This window comes from Bubalus bubalis, chromosome 9 (genome assembly GCF_019923935.1).
Source record: "Bubalus bubalis isolate 160015118507 breed Murrah chromosome 9, NDDB_SH_1, whole genome shotgun sequence".
In the NCBI taxonomy this organism is placed as follows: domain Eukaryota; kingdom Metazoa; phylum Chordata; class Mammalia; order Artiodactyla; family Bovidae; genus Bubalus; species Bubalus bubalis.
Genome location: NC_059165.1, coordinates 94,883,707 through 94,903,272, shown reverse-complemented (window position 1 = coordinate 94,903,272; position 19,566 = coordinate 94,883,707). Strand labels below are relative to the sequence as shown.

Sequence of the window (19,566 nt, the reverse complement as noted above, 5' to 3'; positions counted from 1 at the left end):
AAATTATTTACTTATGTATTTATTTTTAGCTATGCTGGGTCTTGGTCACTGCACACAGGTTTTCTCTAGTTGTGGCAACAGGGGTTACTCTCTAGTTGCAGTACACAGGCTTCTCATTGCGGTGGCCTGTTGTTGCAGAGAATGGGCTCTAGGGCGCACAGGCTTCAGTAATTGCAGTACGTTGGCTCGGTAGTTGTGGCTCAAGGGCTCTAGAGCACAGGCTCGGTAGTTGTGGCGCACAGGCTTAGTTGCTCCGAGGCATGTGGGATCCTCCTGGATCAGGGATTGAACCTGTGTCTCCTGCATTGGCAGGCGGACTCTTTACCTCTGAGCCACCTCAGAGTGGAAGGTGGAAGCCCCGCCTTTTAAAAAAATTTTGGCCCCAGCACACTGCATGTGGGATCTTAGTTCCTAGACCAGCAGTAAAAGCGCCAAGTCCTAACCACTGGACCACCAGGGAAGTCCCTGTCATGTCGTAACACTTTGATAATTTGTTCATCATGGAACTCTTTGCACTATATTGAAGTTTGTTGGGTTTTTTGTTACTGTTGTATTAGGGGCTTCCCTGGTGGTCCTTAGGGCTTCGCTGAGGCTCAGACAGTAAAGAATCTGCCCACAATGCGGGAGACCCTGGTTTGATCCCTGGGTTGGGAAGATCCCCTGGAGAAGGGAATGGCTACCACTCCAACATTCTTGCCTGGAAAATCCCATGGACAGAGGAGCCGGGTAGGCTACAGTCCATGGGATTGCAGAGAGTTGGACACGACTGAATTACTTACACTTAGTGGTGGTCCAGTGGTTAAGACTGCATTACCAGTACAGTGGCACGAGTTCGATCCCTGGTGGGGGAAGTTTCCCATGCCATGAGCTGTGGCCAAACAAAAAAAGAAAGGAAAAAGAAAAAAAATGAAAATTACAAACTTAAAAAAAAAAAGTGTTAAAATATGCTTTTCTTGATCTCTGACTTTGGGTGTACCCCCTACAATTTTGTGCCTGAGGTGGCTTCCTCACTTGCTCCACTCTCATCCTTGCTTGGGAGGGAGACTTAGGGTCTAGGAGACCCCTAAGGGCAGCCCTGGGGAAAGCCTAGGAGCCACAATATTGCCTGAAATTCAGCCAGTAGCATCAAGGATACTGCGTGCAGTTCAGTTCAATTGCTCAGTCATGTCCGACTCTTTGTGACCCCATGGACTGCAGCACTCCAGGCTTCCCTGTCCATCACCAACTCCCAGAGTTTGCTCAGACTTACATCCATCAAGTTGGTGAAGCCATCCAACCATCTCAATGTCTGCTGTCCCCTTTTCCTCCTGCCTTCAATCTTTCCCAGCAACAGGGTCTTTTCCAGTGAGTCAGTTCTTTGCATCAGGTGGCCAAATTATTGGAGTACAGCACTTGTACAAATTGCATTCACACACATGATCTTATAAGAGGCTTAAAACTAGCTGGGTGAGCCGGGAGACAGAGGACAGAGGACAGAATTTATGTGGCCTGTTTCATAAGATGATCAGACAGAAACTCAGCAATGGAGGTCGAGTTGGGGCCAGTAGCCCTAATTTCCAGCCCCTTTTCTGAGGACTAAGGCCTTGAAGGCCTGCATGGAGGGGACCACCCCCATTCTACCCCACCTGCCAAGAGCTAGGCCCAGAGCCCAGGTTGGACAAGTGGGGGATGGCAGGGAGGGCCTGGATGTGGGAGTCTTCGCTGTCTGTGGGTCAAGGCCTTTTCCCCATCTGTCTCCAGGAGGATGGAATCCCAGGGCTGCTCGGCGGTAGTGAGAGTTCAGAGGACCTCAGCCTGGACTTGGGGGCCCTTCAGGGCAGTGAGTATCTCCAGGACCTGGGCCTCGAAGTCCTTTCACACAGCCAGCCTGGGGGAGCCAGAGACAGTGGCCCCCCTAGCGAAGAAGCCAGAGGAGAAACGCCCCTCTCCAGCACTGCGAGGTCCCAGGGCCTCGCTCGGAGACGCAGCTGGGAGAGGTCGAGGAGCTGCTCCGAGAGCCGGCAGAGGTCAGCCACCCACTGCGCCGCCGCCTTCCGAGACACACCTTCCAGAGCGGCCACACGCTGCTCCTCTCCCCAACCACCACCTCTGGGTCACCTAGCTCAAGGGCCACCAGAGGTGTCTGTGCTATCAGAGGCAGCCCCAGAGACCCCGTCCGGAGGTGCACACATGCGTGTGGGCACACGCATCCGTATGCACGGGTGAGCAAGCACACGCTGAAGGAGCGTGCGCCAGCTCAACCTGGAGGCTGCGTGAAGCCGGCAGGCACGCTTGGACCCATATGACCACGCCTGCCCTTGCACACGGGAGCTACATGCCCACACACAGGCATGCACCCTCCTCCTGCTCAAACCCAGAGACGCCTAAATGTGTCCCTTGCATACGCGAGCACAGAACCACAGAGGCACTTCTGTTCGAAACACAGATAGGTGCTTGGCACCACCCACACAGTACAGGGGCAGCCCGAAACAGTGGAGTGCTTTAGCTGTGGGCCCCTCCTCAACTCTCCCCCCGCCCCTCTTTCTCCCTCCACCCCTCAAATGCTTGTGTGCTCAATCATTTCAGCTGTGTCCGGCTCTTCTGCAACCCCATGGACTGTAGACCACTAGTCTCCTCTGTCCATGGGATTTTCCGGGCAAGAACGTTGGAGTGGGTTGCCATGTCCTCCTCCAGGGGATCTTCCTGACCCAGGGATTGAAACCCAGTCTTTTATGTCTCTTGCATTAGTAGGCAGATCCTTTATCATTGCACCACCTGGGAAGCCCCCACCCCTCACAGTTTTCCCCAAATATTCATCTAGTCTGTGTAAAAAAAGCAGTGGACCTGTGATGCAAATGGAACTTCAGCATCAACTCCTTTAGCCAGGTTTCCTGTCCACCCCACTGGTGCTGGGAGATCTGGAACACTCTCTGTGCCCTGCCCCATCACAGGACCACCCAAGGGTTCCCCCAGGCCCCTGTGCCTTGAATGCTGGAGCTGGGGTGACAGCCCAGTGGAAGAGACCTGACTCCCTCTTGTTTTTCACCAGGCTCAGCATTGAATCCTCAGCTGTGAATGAGGGGCCCTTTCTGCCTCGGACACTGGCCAGCCTCGCTCTGAACCTGCCAGGAGAGGGCCTGCAGGCCTGGACCCAAGGGTGTCTGCCTGGGGGTGGAACCCCCGCAGAGCAACCAAGCAAGGTTGGTGCAACCCCCAACCACCCCGGTTAATAACACAACTATGCGCCCAGCAGCTGCCTCTGTGGGACCCCGGGGTGCCTTACACATAGCTGGGGGGAGCAACCCATCATGGCAGGTGTCGCCCATGACAGAGAAGTCACTGGGTCCTAAGACTTCAGACCAAGCCTGAAGGTCCTTTGCTGGCCTGAGATCCTTGGCTGTAAGCGCCATCCCCTGGGCTAGGGAGCTCAGGCTTGTCTCTGAATCTTTGCAGCTGGGTGGAAGCCCTGTCTGTGACTGAACTTTGCAACGGAGAAGAGCTCATCTCAGGTCTGGGATTTTAGCCCAAAGCTGGAGAATGCACACTCGGAGCTGAGGCTTCCACCTGGGGCATCTCTGCCCTTGACCATGACTGGGTGGGAGTGTCTGGCCATGGCTGGAATTTGTGGTTCAGAATTCCAGAACTCCAGCCCACAGCTGGGCGGTGGTCCTTGGCTGGTATGGTCCTTGGCTCCAGCCCTCCGCAGCTGTGGAGACCCATCCCTGCTCCTGTGCCCCAAGGCTTAGGGTAGCCCCTGTCTGCAGCTGGAGGCTGGGGACCCTCAACCCAGGGAAACTGCCTGCAGCCCAGGCTGCCTCCAGGCTTAGCAAGATGCTTATTCCCTGCAGGAATGTGACAGCCCCGAGAAAAGAGTGAGGTCACGGTCTGTTCCTGTGTCCTTCGATGAGATCAGCTCCCTGGAAATCTTTCCAGCTTTGGAAGTGCCACCTCCAGCTGTTCAAGGTAGCCCAGCCTGGGGGTTTCCTTCATTCAAACAAGTGGGGTAGGGGGCTTCTGCTGGAGGGTCCCCTGGTTGGGGCTAGTGGAGGAGGCTTAGGGTCCCCTCTCCAGGAATTGGGCAGAATGCTGGGGGAGGGGCGACATGGCTCCTCCATCATCTGCCCTTCCCCCTCGCCCTCCCAGGGGACTCTGAAGCCAAGGTGGGCACAATATTGGAATGACCGCCAGGACCCTCGTCCTCCTCTGATTCTGTCTCTTTCTTTACCTCCTTCTTTTTCTCTGAATCTCTATCTGAAGAGCTTGTGTTCCTCTGGTATCAGAAAGACCTACAGGCCAAATCAGAAGCTACCATTTTTTTTCTTTTTTTTTTAATATTTATTTATTAACTTATTTTTTGGCTGCACTGGGTCTTCATGCTGTGTGCAGGATTTCTCTAGTTGCAGCAAGCAGGGGCTACTCTTCAGTGTGGTGCACGGGCTTCTCATTGCAGTGGCTTCTCCTGCTGCGGAGCACAGGCTCTAGGGTGCACAGGCTTTAGCAGTTCTGGCACGTGGCTCAAGGGTTCTAGAACACAGGCTCAGTAGATGTGGCACACGAGGCATTCCGAGGCATGTGGAATCTTCCCAGAATCTCCCCTGCATTGGCAGGCAGATTCTTAACCACTGTACCACCAGGGAAGTCCAGGAACTTACCACTTTCTAGCAAGTCTCTGAACCTCCTCCGCTTTGTCGCTAAGAAAGACAATCAGAGTATCTCCTTAGCGTCACTTTGAGAGTCCACTGACCTAATATGTGTAAAGCGTTTCGCCCTTTGTAAGCTCATGACACACCCGGGACGCTTCTGTCCCTGGCTCTCTGTCCTGTTTACAACTCTCCCTCGCCCCAAGGATGGCAAGCCCCATCTGGACCTGCTCCAGGTCTACAGGGGTGCGTTCAAGCGTTGTATGCCAGGCCGGTCCTGCCCCAGGGCACCTTTCACACCTATGTCTCCTGGGGTGGGGGCTGCTTCCAGGCCTGGACCCCCCGGTGCTGGAGTGCATGGAAAAGGATCATGTGGAGCCGAATCATGTGTGAGTGTCTGACCCTTAGGTGGGGGAGGGACCCCCAGGACAGCCAAGGGGGTCAAGGTTTGGGGAAGAGGGATGCAGGGATGTAGCATCGTTGCCCATAAAAGTGAGCAGGGCCATCCACAGTCCCCATCTAATAACCTCAGTCTCCTCTCCCACACCGACTTTCTCCCAGGCACTTCAGAAGGTTCTTGACAGCATCAGGAGAGGGTTTGGGCCTCCCAGTTAGGGGTTGCATCAGGACCAGGGCCGGGTCAGGCATTCACAGCTCGTTTGGGGGAATGTCTGTCACTGGGGGCAACTGTGGACTATTTTTATCCGACCCCCCCCCCCCGCTCAGGTTGATTGTCCAGCAGGTGCTTGAAGAACTCCGACAGTACCATGGGTGAGTGGATAGGGGGCCAGGTGTGGGGGAACAGGTGTGTGAGACAGATGTAGAAGACAGGTGTAGGGGGATGGGGGTTGACAGGGATGGGGGATGCAAGCAGGGAACGGATATGGGAAGACAGGAGTGGGGACAGGTGGAAGAGTGGACGGGTAGAGGGGACATGTGTGAAGATGGGGAGGAATGGGAGGAAAATGAGGACTGGAGAGGTGGGAGGAGGCACAGGTGTGGGGAAGGACAGGACACAGGAGCAGGCTGCCGCCAGCCATGCCGTACCTTTGCACAAATGGGAAAAGGTGGCCCTTTCCCAAAATGCTGCCATCTGTCGGAAAAATCTTCCCAACATGTTAACTTTGTTTGACCAAGACCTGTTACTGCCCTCTGCTGAAAAACCCATCACAATGACCATGTATCCAAGCCCACACATGGAGGGATGACAGGATCCCTGGTCATGGGCTGCACACCTGTCCACAGGAGCCCCAGAAGAGAGGGACAGATGAGGGGGCCTCTAGGGGTCGGGGGAAGGGCTGCCGACCCTGGTGTCTGTCCCCTCTGACCTTGCAGGGCCCGGCAGAGGGCTCGATTGTCGGTCTGCCCTGGAGGAGCAGCTTCGAACCTCACCTGGTTTGAGTTCTTGTCTGAGTGAGTACTGAGCTGTGGGCGGGGCAGGGACCTGAGATGGGATGAGGGGTTGGGACCCCACCCTCTTACTGGAATCACCAGAGCAACAGTGGGGATGGCAGGGGGCTCCTTATACTCCCTGGGAGGGCAGGGGAAGACTTCTCAGAGGAGGTGACAGCTTGAGCTGGGTTCCAATGGAAAAGTAGGAGTTTGCCAGTATGCTGAGACGAGATGGGGGAAAGAATTGGGTGCCTTCCACAGGAATGATGTTGGGGTGGGGCTGGAAGGAGGGGAGGGGAGTCAGCAAAGGCCAGATCGCCGCTGGGAAGCAGAAGTCCACAGCTCTGTGGTGACCAGTGATGGTGAGCACCATCAAGGGTGCAGACCAGAGGCATGGAATCTCCCTCCAGGGACTCGATTCTACAGGGGTTGGGGTTCTTTGTATTATATGTATTATAATAAATACATGCAATGACTTAATATGTTATTTATTAAATAAGGGTGTGCTGGTCATCCAGAAGAGGTAAGATCTAAGGCTCAAGTGTTGGGTGGGAAGAGGGCAGGGGGATATGAGAGACATCCCATGGGAAGAATGGACAGGGTTTCAGGCTGATAAGATAGGAAGGGGATATGAATCAGAGGAAGGAGGCAGAGATGGACAAGGTCCATCAAGGTACCTCAAGCTTGAGACCATGTCACTTTCCCCTAGGCAAACCCCAAGTCTACTGGAACTTTGCAAACCTCCATAAATGTTTTGTGTGTGTGTGTGTGTGTGTGTGTTCAGTCGCTCAGTCAGGTCTGACTTTTTGAGACCTTGTAGACTGTAGCCTGCCAGGCTTCTCTGTCCATGGGATTTTTCCAGGCAAGAACACTAGAGTGGTTTGCCATTCCCTTCTTCAGGGGATCTCTCTGATCAAGGGATCAAATCTGGGTCTTCTGCTTGGCAGGTGGAGTCTTTACCACTGAGCCACCTGGGAAGCCCTATATATGAATATGAAAGTAAAAGTGTTAGTTGCTCAATCGTGTCCGACTCTTTGCAACCCCATGGACTGTAGCCCACCAGGATCCTCTGTCTGTGGAATTCTCTAGGCAAGAATACTGGAGTGGGTTGCCATGCCCTTCTCCAGGAGATCTTCCCGACCCAGGAGTCAAACCTGGGTCTCCCAAATTGCAGCAGATTCTTTTACCATCTGAGCCACCAGGGAAGCTCTCTCTCTCTATATATATATATGATAGATAGAGAGATATCTATATCTATCTCTCTATATATACATATATATATATATACTATATCTGTATGCAAACTATAGTATATACATACTATAGCTATATATATGTCTGTATATATATACAATTGCACTCGTTGCTTGTTGCTGCACAGGCTTTTCTCTAGTTGAGGTGCTCGGGCTTCTCCCTGCGTGGCTCCTCTTGTTGTGGAACGTGGGCTCTAGGTGCTTGAGCTTCAGTCACTGTGCCTCCCAGGGTCTATAGCACAGGTTCAGTAGTTGTGGCACACCAGCTTCGTTGCCCCACAGCATGTGGGATCTTGCCAGACCAGGAATCGAACCTGTGTCTCTGGCATTGGCAAGCAGATTCTTATCCATTGTGCCACCAGGGAAGCCCGGTAAATGTGTCTTGAGTGAATAAGTGAGTGAGAGGAGAGAGAGTTCAGGACCATAGCAAGGGTGGAACAGGATAGAGGGGCCTCAGGTAGATTCCAAGTGGACCCCAGGAGTGACCTGCAGAACTGGCCAGAAGGGCCTTTTGGGTCTGCTGTAACCCTCCTCACCAAACTCTCCACCCCTTAGGAGCGAGGACAGCATGGGGAAGACGGAGAGAAGCGACAGGGGCACCAAGGTGAAACGCAGCCTGAGCTCCCTGCGCAATCGAGTCACCAGGCAGAAAGAGAAGGTCAGAGGGCTGGGCCAGGGGTTGGGGGGACCCTCTCTGCCTTCTCCAGCTTGCCAGGATGCCCCCGGTCCCAGAGCCCTGTGATTCCAAGTGGGAAGGGACACACAGGGCATTCTAAGGTCCACCTCTGTCCCCAACAGGGGAAGACCCCAGTGCATCAGAAGGACAAAAGTCAGGATGCACGAGAGAGGAAAGAATGTATCAACGGGCACCAGCTGGCTCGAGGAACCTTCTCTGGCCACTCCAGCTGCCCTCTGTGCGGCAAACCTTTTCTGAGCTCTGGTGAGTCCGGTGGCCCTGCCCGTCGCCCTGGATGGCAGCCACTTTCTCTGTCTCACTTCCCCTAAATCGCTCCCATGGCCTCCTTCCATCTTTGTGTCCTCCCTTTCCAGCTCTGGCCAACCATGGTTTCCTGGAGGTCACCAGGAATCCATCCCTAAGAGCAGAGAGTATTTGGTTAGCTTGGACTCCCCCACACAAGTTCCTTTTTTAAAAAGTGCTTATTAATTCATTTATGGGGCTGCACCAGATCTTAGTTCCAGCACGCAGGATCTTCAATCTTCGTTTCAGCATGCAGGATCTTTAGTTGTGGCGTGTGAACTCTCAGTTGCAACATGTGGGATCTAGTTCCCTGACTGGGGATGGAACCCAGGCCCCCTGCCATGGGAGTGCAGAGTGTTAGTCACTGGACCAGGGAAGTTTGGACTCCCAGATTCCCTTTAAGTTTTAGCTTTCGTTGTTGGCAAAATCCAGACTCAGGCAGCGTATTAGTTAGCTACAATCCGGCTGGTTTAAACCACAGAAATGCATTGTCTCAGAGTTCTGGAGAAGTTCAAGATCGAGGTGTCAGCTCCCTCTACAGGTGCTGGGAAGGGGTCCATCCCAAGTGTCTTTCCTTACTTCCGGAAGTCCAATGGCTTGTACCAGCAGAACTATGGTCTTTATGTGGCATTTTCTCCACACTCATGTTCATGCCTCAAATCCCCCTTTGCCTGAGGATTAGGGGCCAACCCTAACTCAGTATGACCTCACTGAACTAAATACATTAGCAATAACCCTATTTCCAAATAAGGCCACCTTATGATGCCCTGATGGGGCTTCCCTGGCGGCTCAGTGGTAAAGAATTGCCTGCCAATGCAGGAGAACTGGGTTCGATCCCTGGAGGAGGAAATGGTAACCCACTCTAGTATATTTGCCTGGAGAATTCCATGGACAATGGAGCCCTGAGGGCTATAGTCTGTAGGGTCACAAAGAGTCAGACATGATTTAGCAACTTAGCATGCACGCAGGCATGATGTAGTGAAAGGGGTTAGGTCTGTAATATATTAATTGGAGGGAGATAGAGAGGAGGAGGCAGGATCAGCCCATTAACAGGCAATTTCCTGCCTCCCAGCACTGTCTCAGGAATTACAGTCTCTGCTCAGGAAAACATTTTGTTTGTTTTGTTCAGTCGCTGAGCCATGTACGGACTCTTTAGTGACCCCATGACTACAGCCTGCCAGGCTCCTCATTCATGGGATTTCCCAGGCCAGAATACTGGAGTAGGTTGCCATTTCCTTCTCCAGGGGATCTTCCCAACCCAGGGATTGAACCTGTAACTCCAACCTTGGCAGGCAGATTTTTTTTTTTACCACTGAGCCACCTGGGAAACCCAACACAGAAATCAGGAAAAAAGTATTGGGTTCCAAAGGCCTTGGAGGGAGATGACTCTGGTCTTTTATGAGATTTAGAACTTTGCTTTTTTGACAAGGGGCAGAGAGGAGGCATTGGCAACTGCATGCTAGTTGCAAATTCAGGCTGCTGCAGGGTTCCTCCACCTTGGCCCTATTGCTCTTTGGGGCCTGGTCATTCTTTGTTGAGGGAAGGGAGGGCTGTTTTGTGCACTGCAGGATACTGAGCAGCATCCCTTGCCTCCACCCACTAGATGCTGTTAACACCTGCCCCATGAGTCATGTCAGCCAAAATGTCTCTAGATGTGGCCAAATGCCCCCTGGGGGCTAGGATTGCCCAGGTGAGAATCAGTGGGCAAGTGCAATAGAGAATTGGCCCCAGGGCGGGCCATGCAGTGAGAGTGGTCCCTCCACCCTGGGGGCAGGTGCTTCCTCAAGACCTGAGCCACAGGTTTTGCATTTCTGCCCTGCTTGGCCCCACACGTGGGCATTTTCCTTCTTCCTCATTCCTCCCGTTTTCCGGAGTAGTTTTTGCTGGCGGTGGGCCTGTTGGCTGCTGCAGTCAGGAGTGGACCCATTTGGAGCTTTCTCTCCAAAGATATCCAACCTGCTTTCTGACCCTGTGAACGCTCTCCAGCAGAAGCCACCCAGGCTTTGCAAAGTCTTCAGCATCTTAAAGTCCTTTTAAGCAGCAGGTGTGTGCTAAATTCACTTTAGTAGTGTCTGACTCTTTGTGACCCCATGAACTGTAGCCCTCCAGGCTCCTCTGTGTATGGGATTCTCCAGGCAAGAATACTGGAGTGGGTTGCCATGCCCTCCTCCAGGGAATCTTCCTGACCAGCAAATGACTTCTTGTTTCTGCTGACTTCCTCATCTCTTCATCTGGGTGGGGTGGGGATGAGGTCTGCTGGATACTGGAACCTCCCTGGAAGGCCAGGATCAAGCCCTGAGGGGCTCTATCTCAGGCATCAAATTCAAGGAGTAGGTGGGAAGTTGGCAGAAGGAAGGGTGAGGGCAGAGATCCAGAACTGAGCCAGTACTGATCCAGTAGAGAAATGCATCCATGTTGATGCAGAGTTGAGTATTTTTAAACAAATATATAGATATATTCAAACTACTGCACAATTGCAGTCATCTCACACATTAGCAAAGTAATGCTCAAAATTCTCCAAGCCAGGCTTCAACAGTACATGAACCATGAACTTCCAGATGTTCAAGCTGGATTTAGAAAAGGCAGAGGAACCAGAGATCAAATTGCCAACATCTGTTGGATCACAGAAAAAGCTAGAGAATTCCAGAAAAACATCTACTTCTGCTTCATTGACTATGCTAAAGCCTCTGACTGTAGATCACAACAAACTATGGAAAATTCTTCAAGAGATGGGAATACCAGACCACCTTACCTGCCTCCTGCGAAACCTGTATACAAGTCAAGAAGCAATAGTTAGAACTGGACATGGAACAATGGACTGGTTCAAAATTGGGAAAGGAGTACATTAAGGCTGTATATTGTCATATTGCTTATTTAACTTATATGTAGAGTACATCATATGAAATGCTGGGCTGGATGAAGCACAAGCTGGAATCAAGATTGCCAGGAGAAATATCAATAACCTCAGATATGCAGATAACACCATCCTTATGGAAGAAAGTGAAGAGGAATTAAAGAGCCTGTTGATGAAGGTGAAAGAGGACAGTGAAAGCTGGCTTAAAACTCAACATTCAGAAAACTAAGATCACGGCATCTGGTCCCATCTCTTCACGGCAAATAGAAGTGGAAACAATGGAAACAGTGACAGACTTTATTCTCTTGGGCTCCAAAATCACTGTGGACAGTGACTGCAGCCATGAAATTAAAAGACACTTGCTCCTTGGAAAAAAAGCAATGACAAACATAGACGGTGTATTAAAAAGCAGACATTACTTTGCCCAGAAAGGTCCATATAGTCAAAGCTATGGTTTTTCCAGTAGTCATGTACAGATGTAAGAGCTGGGCAATAAAAAGGCTGAGTGCTAAAGAACTGATGCCTTCAAACTGAGGTGCTGGAGAAGACTCTTGAGAGTCCCTTGGACAGCAAGGAGATCAAACCAGTAAATACTAAAGGAAATCCTGAATATTCATTGGAAGGACTAAAGCTGAAGCTGAAGCCCCAATGCCTGATGCAAAGAAAAACACCCTGATGCTGGGAAAGATTGAAGGCAGGAGAAGGGGATGATAGAGGATGAGATGGTTGGATGGCATCACTGACTCAATGGACATGAGTTTGAGCAGACTCATGTTAGAGTTGAGATGGTGAATGGTTAATGTTAATGGTTAAGGTTGAGATGGTGAAGGACAGGGAAGCCTGGCATGGTACAGTCCATGGGGTGGCAAAGAGTTGGATATGAATGCGTGACTGAATAACAACAAAGGCAAAATTTTATATTTTAAAAGAAAGTTAAATTACAGAAGAGCAAAAGTCTAATATGCCAAAGACACTTTGTTTGATGCACTTAGTGTCAATAATTGGAGCACTTTTTAAGGCTTTTTTCCTACAAAAAAAATGGCATCGATAATGGCTCTGTACAATAATATTTAAAATAGCAGGAAGATGGAAACATCTTCATACCATATTTTGGCAAACAGTTCTAAAGACAGCAAACACGAACTCAGTGGATTTTCCTTTGCTTTAAAATGAGCTACCAGTAATTCTAAACCAAGCAAAAATGCATTGTTCCTGGATGGAATATAAGCACTCATACTCGCAAAAATGTTTTGCAGTAAGTTCTTGGCTTCTGTGAAAATCCCAAAATAGCAAAGGAGAGATTAGAGTTTATCTTCAGATTCTATGACTGGCTTCCAACAATCTTTTATCAGTAGACTTACAGGCAAAATACTAGATGCTCAGGATCAGATTCCGTTCCTTGATGTAAGGATGGAACTTCTGTGGATTGCTGTCCTTGGCTAGCATAAACCAGCAAATAACCACGTGTAGAATAAAATGCAAGACAGGCAGAAGGGGTAGCTTAATGGTTTTGTTGTTGTTGTTGTTGTTGTTGTTGTTGTTGCAGGAAAAAAAGAATCCATGCTAATACTATGGTGAAACTAATGCTTACTTAGGGATTTTACCATTAGAGTAAGACTAAAGATCAGACTTCAAAGAGACCAGATCTGTAACTTGGAAGTGAAGTCTTGCTGCATTTTGGCAATAGACTCTAACCTGGAGTATGCTCAGTTGCTTCAGTTGTGTCTCTTTTCGACCCCATGACTGAACCCCAGCTCCTCTGTCCATGGAATTTTCCAGGCAAGAATACTGGCCTTCCTCCAGAGGATCTTCCCAACCCAGGGATCAAACCTGGGTCTCCTACATTGCAGACAGATTCTTTACCACTGAGCCACCTGGGGGAACAACTTAGAGTATACAACTATCTATTTGAGGACTCCCCTACCCCTCCAGTGGGGGGCAGACCCCTATCCTCCTGGAAACTTTTCATTTTAGATTTACAGAAAAATGCAGAGAGAGCTCCCATATACAGTTCACCTAGTTTTCCCTCATGTTAATGTCTTGTTGTTGTTCAGTCACTAAGTCGTGTCTGACTCTTTACCACCCCATGGACTGCACCACACCAGGCTTCCCCGTCCACCATCTCCTGGAGTCCGCTCAACCTCATGTCCACTGAGTCAGTGATGCCATCCAACCGTCTCATCCTCTGTTGTCCCCTTCTCCTCCTGCCCTCAATCTTTCCCAGCATCAGGGTCTTTTCCATTGAGTCAGCTCCTGGCATCACATGGCCAAAGTACTGGAGCTTCAGCTTCAGCATCATCAGTCCTTCCAATGAATATTCAGGGTTAATTTCCTTTAGGATTGACTGATTTGATCTCCTTGCAGTCCAAGGGACTCTCAGTAGGACCTCAATACATTTGTCACAACTTAGGAACTAACATTGGTACAGTACTATTAACCCAATTCTGGATTCTATTCAGATTTCACCAGGTTTGGTTGGTTCTTTCATTAGTGTTCTCCTTGTTTCAGGATCCAATTCAGATACTACATTCTCTTCAATCGTCCTGTCTTCCTGGTCTCTCTGGTCTGTGAGGGTTTCTCTGTCTCTTCTTACTATTCATGACTTTGACAATCCAGAGAAATGCTAGCCAGGTGTCTTGTACGATGTCCATTAATCTGGGCTTGCCTGACATTTTGGGGGAGGTTGTTATCATTATTGGTTTTGGGGTTTTGATTGGTTTGTTTTTTGCCATGCCTCTCAGCTTGTGAGATCTTAGCTCCCCAATCAGGGATCGAACCCACATCCTCAGTAGGGAAAGTACGGATTCTTAACCACTGGACGCCCAGAGAATTCCCATGTCTTATGTTTTCTTTTTTAATTGTGCTTAGTCGCTCAGTCATGTCTGACTCTTTGCAACTCCGTGGACTTTAGCCCGCCAGGCTCCCCTGTCCATGGGAATTCTCTAGACAAGACTAATAGAGTGGGTTGCCATGTCCTCCTCCAGGGGATCTTCTCAACCCAGGGATCAAACCCAGGTCTCCCGCATTGCAGGCAGGTTTTTTTTTTTTTTTTAACCATCTGAGCCACCAGGGAAGCCCTTTTTAAAAATTCATTTATTATTTGTTTTTGGCTGCACTGGGTCTGTGTTGCAGGGCATGGGCCTCTCGTTGCGGTGGTTCTCTTCTTGCAGAGCACAGGCTCCAGGTTCTCAGGCTTCAGTAGTTGTAGCACGGGGCACAGTTGTGTCACATGGGCTTAGCTGTCCCGCAGTATGTGGAATCTTCCCAGACCAGGGATCAAACCTGTGTCCCCTGAATTGGCAGGTGAATTCTTTCCCACAGCACCATCAAGGAAGTCCTGGTGTTTTCTTAAAATTGTAGAGGGGCTATGGGTTGGGGGAACCTTTCTGCCTCATCAGATAAGGGGGTAAGTGCTATCGCATGACATCCTTGAGAATGTTAATCTTTATCACTGGGGTAAAGTTAACAACTGCCAGGTTGCTATTTTTCCCGTTTCTCTTCTCTATTCTCTAGAAGCAGGTCACTCAATCCAGCCTACTCTCAGGATGGCAGGAGTCAAATTCCATGTTCTGGAGACAACATTTGACTTTCAGGACAACCCTTTGAGATCAAGGGAGACTGGAGTTCGTGTCACAGAAATGATGAGCACTCAACATGGTGCCGGGTACATATGGGCAATGGTAGCACCTATTGTCATCGTCATTGGGCAATATCTCTCTTTTTAAATTGTAGTGTTTATTTATAGGCTGTGCTGGGTCTTCGTTGCTTTGAGTGGACTTCCTCCAGTTGCGGCAAACGGGGGCTGCTCTCTAATTGCGGCGCATGGGCTTCTCACTGCAGTAGCTTCTCTTGTTACGGAGCACAGGCTCTAAGGCAGGTGGGCTTCAGTAGTTGTGGCACACAGGTTTATTTGCTCCATGGCATGTGGGATCTTCCTGGACCAGGGATTGAATCTGTGTCCCCTGCATTGACAGAAGGATTCTCAGAGCACTGGGCCACCAGGGAAGTCCTAGTGCTAGCTCTTGTTATGGAGGCAAAGCTAGCCTTTTAGTCACAGACCCTAACCCCAGGCTCTGACCACAGCCCCACACCTGTCTAAGGGAGCAACGTGAGGCCAGAACACCTGTGTCTCACTCCAGCAGGCTGAGAGCAGGCACCACCTGGGTGTAAGTCGCCACAAGCCTACCTCGCATCACAGGTATTCAAGGCTAGATGTGACTGACTGTCCCCTTAAGGAAACAGCCCCACTGTAAGTTCAACAGAACAGGAAGTGAATCATGTTCCAGGTAATTAGCATCTCCAGGGTAAAGCTGAGATGCTTTCCCAGCGACCGGCTCCGCTGGTGGAGTGCCATTCCTGATAGTCCTGTTCCTAGCCTTGACCTTTGGGGCCCCTCCATGGTCTGACCCCACCTAGCCCTCCACCCTTCTCTGCCACTACTCAACCACCAAGATCCCCTCGCCCGGCCACCCTGAAGTCTCGTGGCTACTTGTGCCGGTCACATGTGCCTTGCTCATTCAGTGCTCTTCCTGGAACTCCTTCCACCACCTAACTCTTACTCATTCTCTAAGACAAAGAGCAAGGCCACCTCCCCCAGGAAGCCTGCATGGGGTGACTTTAAAGCCTGCATGAGGTGACTTTAAATTCCAATGGCTGTCAGCCAAGGGCCACTGTGTCCCCCCTGAAGAACATTTAGCAATGTCTGCAGACAGTATGGTCTTCCCAGGTGGCTCAGACAGTAAAGAATCTGCCTGCAACTCAGGAGACCTGGGTTCGATCCCTGGGTCAGGAAGATTCCCTGGAGAAGGGCATGGCAACCCACTCCAGTATTCTTGCCTGGAGAATCCCATGGACAGAGGAGCCTGGCGGGCTACAGTCCATGGGGTCGCAAAGAGTCCGACGCCACTGAGTGACTGAGCACAAGCATGAACTGTCATTAGTAGCAAAACTGAGAAACACAGAGCCTTAGCTCTTGGCAGAGTCCCTGGCCCATGATAAGGACTCAGTAAAAGCAGGACATGGTTAGATGGATAAGAGGAAGACAAGAGATGCCTCTTCTTTCTGACAGGCCCCTTGAAAGGGTTTAGGGGAGAACTTTGTCAACCTGAAGGTAACAAAGGGAGCTATAGATATAAGGATCATGCCACTCTTCCTGCTTAAAATATTTCAGTGACTCCCCACTGCCTTTGGGATAAAGTCCAAAAGTTATGGGCATTCAGAGTGATCATTTACAGATCCATCGAGACCTCTAAAGTACCTGTGTCTGGGCTTTTGACCTCAATTGGAGTGGGTGTCTGATGACCTCCACTGGGGTGGGATTCTTGCACTTTTGGACCCTCCAACTCCCTAGACATGTTCCCTCTCCTGATCATGAAGTCTGGACTTAAACCAAAGGCAGGTCACTTGGGGACTCTGCCACCCAGGTTCTAAACTGAGAGCTGTCAAACACAGATTGTGTGTGGCTTTATTATTATTATTTATTTGGCTGCACCAGGTCTTGGTTGAGGCACATGGGATCTTTCAGTTGCAGCATGCAGGACTTTTACTTCAGCATTCAAACTCTTAGTTGTGGCATGTGGGATCTAGTTCCCTGACCAGGGATTAAACCCAGACCCCTCGCACTGGGAGCATGGAGTCTTCGCCACTGGATCACTAGGGACATCCTGATTGTGTGTGTTTTGAAGTAAGCTTATTTGGGGGCGATCTTGACCTGGTTGACTAGCTTGGACCTTAGGTGAAAGCTCTTTGGCTCCTCTCCTGGTTCCTACCCACCCTCTTCACCTATGGAGGGCCTGGATTAGACAAATCTCAGGACTGGGGTGGCTGATGGTATCTGAGGGGATGTTGGCACGTGGAGGGGCATCTGGCATGTCTATAGGTGTCTGAAAACACCTCTGTGGGGGTGTCCAGCATGTGTTTCATCCTCTGAACACCCTTTGGGGGTTTCTAATAGCATCTGTGTTGGAGGGAATCTAGAAGTTTCCATGTGGGGCTTTGATATATTCCAGAGTGTCTGAAAGCCTGTTTGTGGGTAGTTGATGGCTACTGTTTGTGGGTAGTTGATGGGGGATGAAGGTGTCCAGTACTTTTGAGATATTTGGCATGTTTTTCAGATTCTGAATAGTTTGGGGGTATTTAAGGGACCTACTGCTGCTGCTAAGTCGTTCCAGTCGTATCCAACTCTGTGCGACACCATAGACGGCAGCCCACCAGGCTCCCATGTCCCTGGGATTCTCCAGGCAAGAACACTGGAGTGGGTTGCCATTTCCTGCAATGCATGAAAGTGAAAAGTGAAAGTGAAGTTGCTCAGTTGTGTCCAACTCTTAGCGACCCCAAGGACTGCAGCCTACCAGGCTCCTCCGTCCATGGGATTTTCCGGGCAAGAGTACTGGAGTGGGTTGCCCTTGCCTTCTCCATGAGAAGGGACCTACAAGGGGTGTCTATTTTCCCATGCCTGAAAGTGAGTTTTGAGTATCTGATGGTATCTGCCTGGGTTTCTGAAATGTGTTTCGGGTATCCAGTGGTATCTATGTTGCAGTGTCTGGGATCACCTGAGAGATAAATGACTCATGTTTTCAAGACTTGTAAATTTTCACTTCCTGTAACCTAGGATGCCACTTCTTCGCAGGAGACAGACCTGTTCTCTCCATTTCTTGCATCCTCCCCTCTCAAACTTCTCTCCCCCGGGGTTAATCCCCCTTTGTGATGTCCCCAGGCTTCCACTGTATCCCACTTTCTGCCTCCAGATACCCCTAACTCCCCAAGTCGCCCCCCCCTCCCAGCCCTGCTATCCTCTACCAGGAAACCCCTCCCAGACCTGCTAATTACCCACGTCCCCGATGACTCCACAAAACGCCCCTCAACCCCAATGATCTCTCCTTAAGATTCCTTCTAAGCGCCTCCCAGTCCCGCGAATACCTCGGGGCCCCACTGACCCCCTCCCCCAAAACGGCTCCCAACCCCGCTGATTTCCTCAGGACCTCCCTCCCCTAGACGCCCCTCTGCCCGACTGACCCGCCCCTCAAGGATCGCCCTCACCCTCCTCGAAAGTACCTTTCAGTCCCTTCACCTTGCTTAAGCTCGAGCTCAAGACCCCTGCCTGCCTCACCAGGCTGAGCCTCAATGTCCTAGGTTCGTGCGACCCACCGACACTCGAGCCACGCCCACTTCCGGGTCCACACCCTCTGGCCCGCCCTTGGGGGCGGGGCCGCACGTGCGCACCTCACTCCCGTGGCTTCCCGCTTCCGGCTCCGAGCCGAGGGCAGCCGTGGACCCCGGGAGGCCGGGCGGCAGCGGCGGCGGGGAAGCTAACGGAGCTGCGGGCGGCGAGTGACCTGCGGCGGACTGAGGTGAGGGCGGCGGGGCAGGTCTGAGGAGAACGAGGCTCGGGAGGAGGCCTCGGGCCCCACGAAGGCGTCGTCGGTTCCCGCGGGTGGCCTCGGGCGCAGGACCCCCGAGGCTGCCTCGGCTTCGGAGCCGGCCCCCGTGGGCTAGTCCAAACTGGCGGGTGGATCCTGCAGTGCAGGCTGTCCCTTCCGTGCATGCAGGCTCTGTTTGGAGAAGGCACAGTTCAGACGATGCCCGCCGGCTCCGGCCGAGCCCCAGCCCTTGGGCAGTGCAACCTCCCTGGTTCAACAGGGATAGGACTCGGCGTCCGGGATCTGGAGCTCCCGGGGCAGGACCTGAGATGTGGTGATAACTCAGCACCGGGGACTTGAAGCCCCCGAGCATCGCTCACTCCGTGGAGCCCACGTCCTCCTGCCAGTTGATCGTTAGGGTCACAAAATCATAGGAAGTGTGTGTGCTTTGGGTCTTTAGTTCTCCCTCCAGTTTCTTTCTTGTGGGAGAATTTAGATGGTGCGGTGCAGGAATCAGAGGCCCTTGGTCCTTGCACGGTTTATTGTAGCTGTCTTCTCCTCCTCTCTTCTACCTGGTTCTCTGTTGAGATCGAAGTGGTAGAAGAGATGGCTGGCCCAGGGGATCAAAAGCGTTGGCGAAGTTTTACCTCGGAAATGAAGAACACAACTTTTCTTCCTTTTGTCTCCGTTTGGGGGAGATTGGAACTCCAGCCAGGATCGTAGAAGGGCAGGTCTCTTCTTGTTGACTAGAGAAAGTTCAGGACAGGTGAACAGCCCTATGGCCAAGGGCGATGTGGGGATGGTTTTGCAGATATCCGGGTGAATAATTAATTCTGGAGTTGTATGGAGAAGTGTCAAGAGCACAGGCTTAAGTGTCAAACCACATCTGGGTTCTTCTGGTCCCAGTTTCCAGCACTTAAGTCACAGTCTCCCCATCTTTAAACCCAGAATGAGGATCAGTTGTGGATTTGATGAGGTAATATATGTAAGGTGGGAAGCACAGCCCCTGGCATATGGTGAATGCTCAATAAATGTTATATATTCTGTGCATGTGGTATGCCCCCAGGTCTGTATTTTAATTTTTTATCTTTATTGAAATATAGTTGATTAC

The 19,566-nt window shown here is 51.0% G+C and overlaps 1 protein-coding gene across 5 annotated transcripts in view; it reads left to right on the top strand.

Moving 5' to 3' along the window:
* Positions 1-19,566, top strand: part of ARHGEF18 (Rho/Rac guanine nucleotide exchange factor 18) — a 101,634-nt gene that overhangs the window by 29,862 nt on the left and 52,206 nt on the right. For 4 of the 5 annotated variants that reach the window (XM_044948094.2, XM_006046792.4, XM_006046791.4 and 1 more), the window contains 8 exons: positions 1,741-2,006; positions 3,029-3,179; positions 3,828-3,942; positions 4,951-5,008; positions 5,346-5,390; positions 5,955-6,032; positions 7,820-7,922; positions 8,063-8,204. In XM_044948094.2, coding sequence (XP_044804029.2) covers positions 1,741-2,006; positions 3,029-3,179; positions 3,828-3,942; positions 4,951-5,008; positions 5,346-5,390; positions 5,955-6,032; positions 7,820-7,922; positions 8,063-8,204 — 958 coding nt within the window. Of the gene's footprint in view, positions 1-1,740; positions 2,007-3,028; positions 3,180-3,827; positions 3,943-4,950; positions 5,009-5,345; positions 5,391-5,954; positions 6,033-7,819; positions 7,923-8,062; positions 8,205-18,304; positions 18,447-19,566 lie in introns of those variants that run through there. The other variant, XM_025293441.3, reaches the window with a different exon arrangement.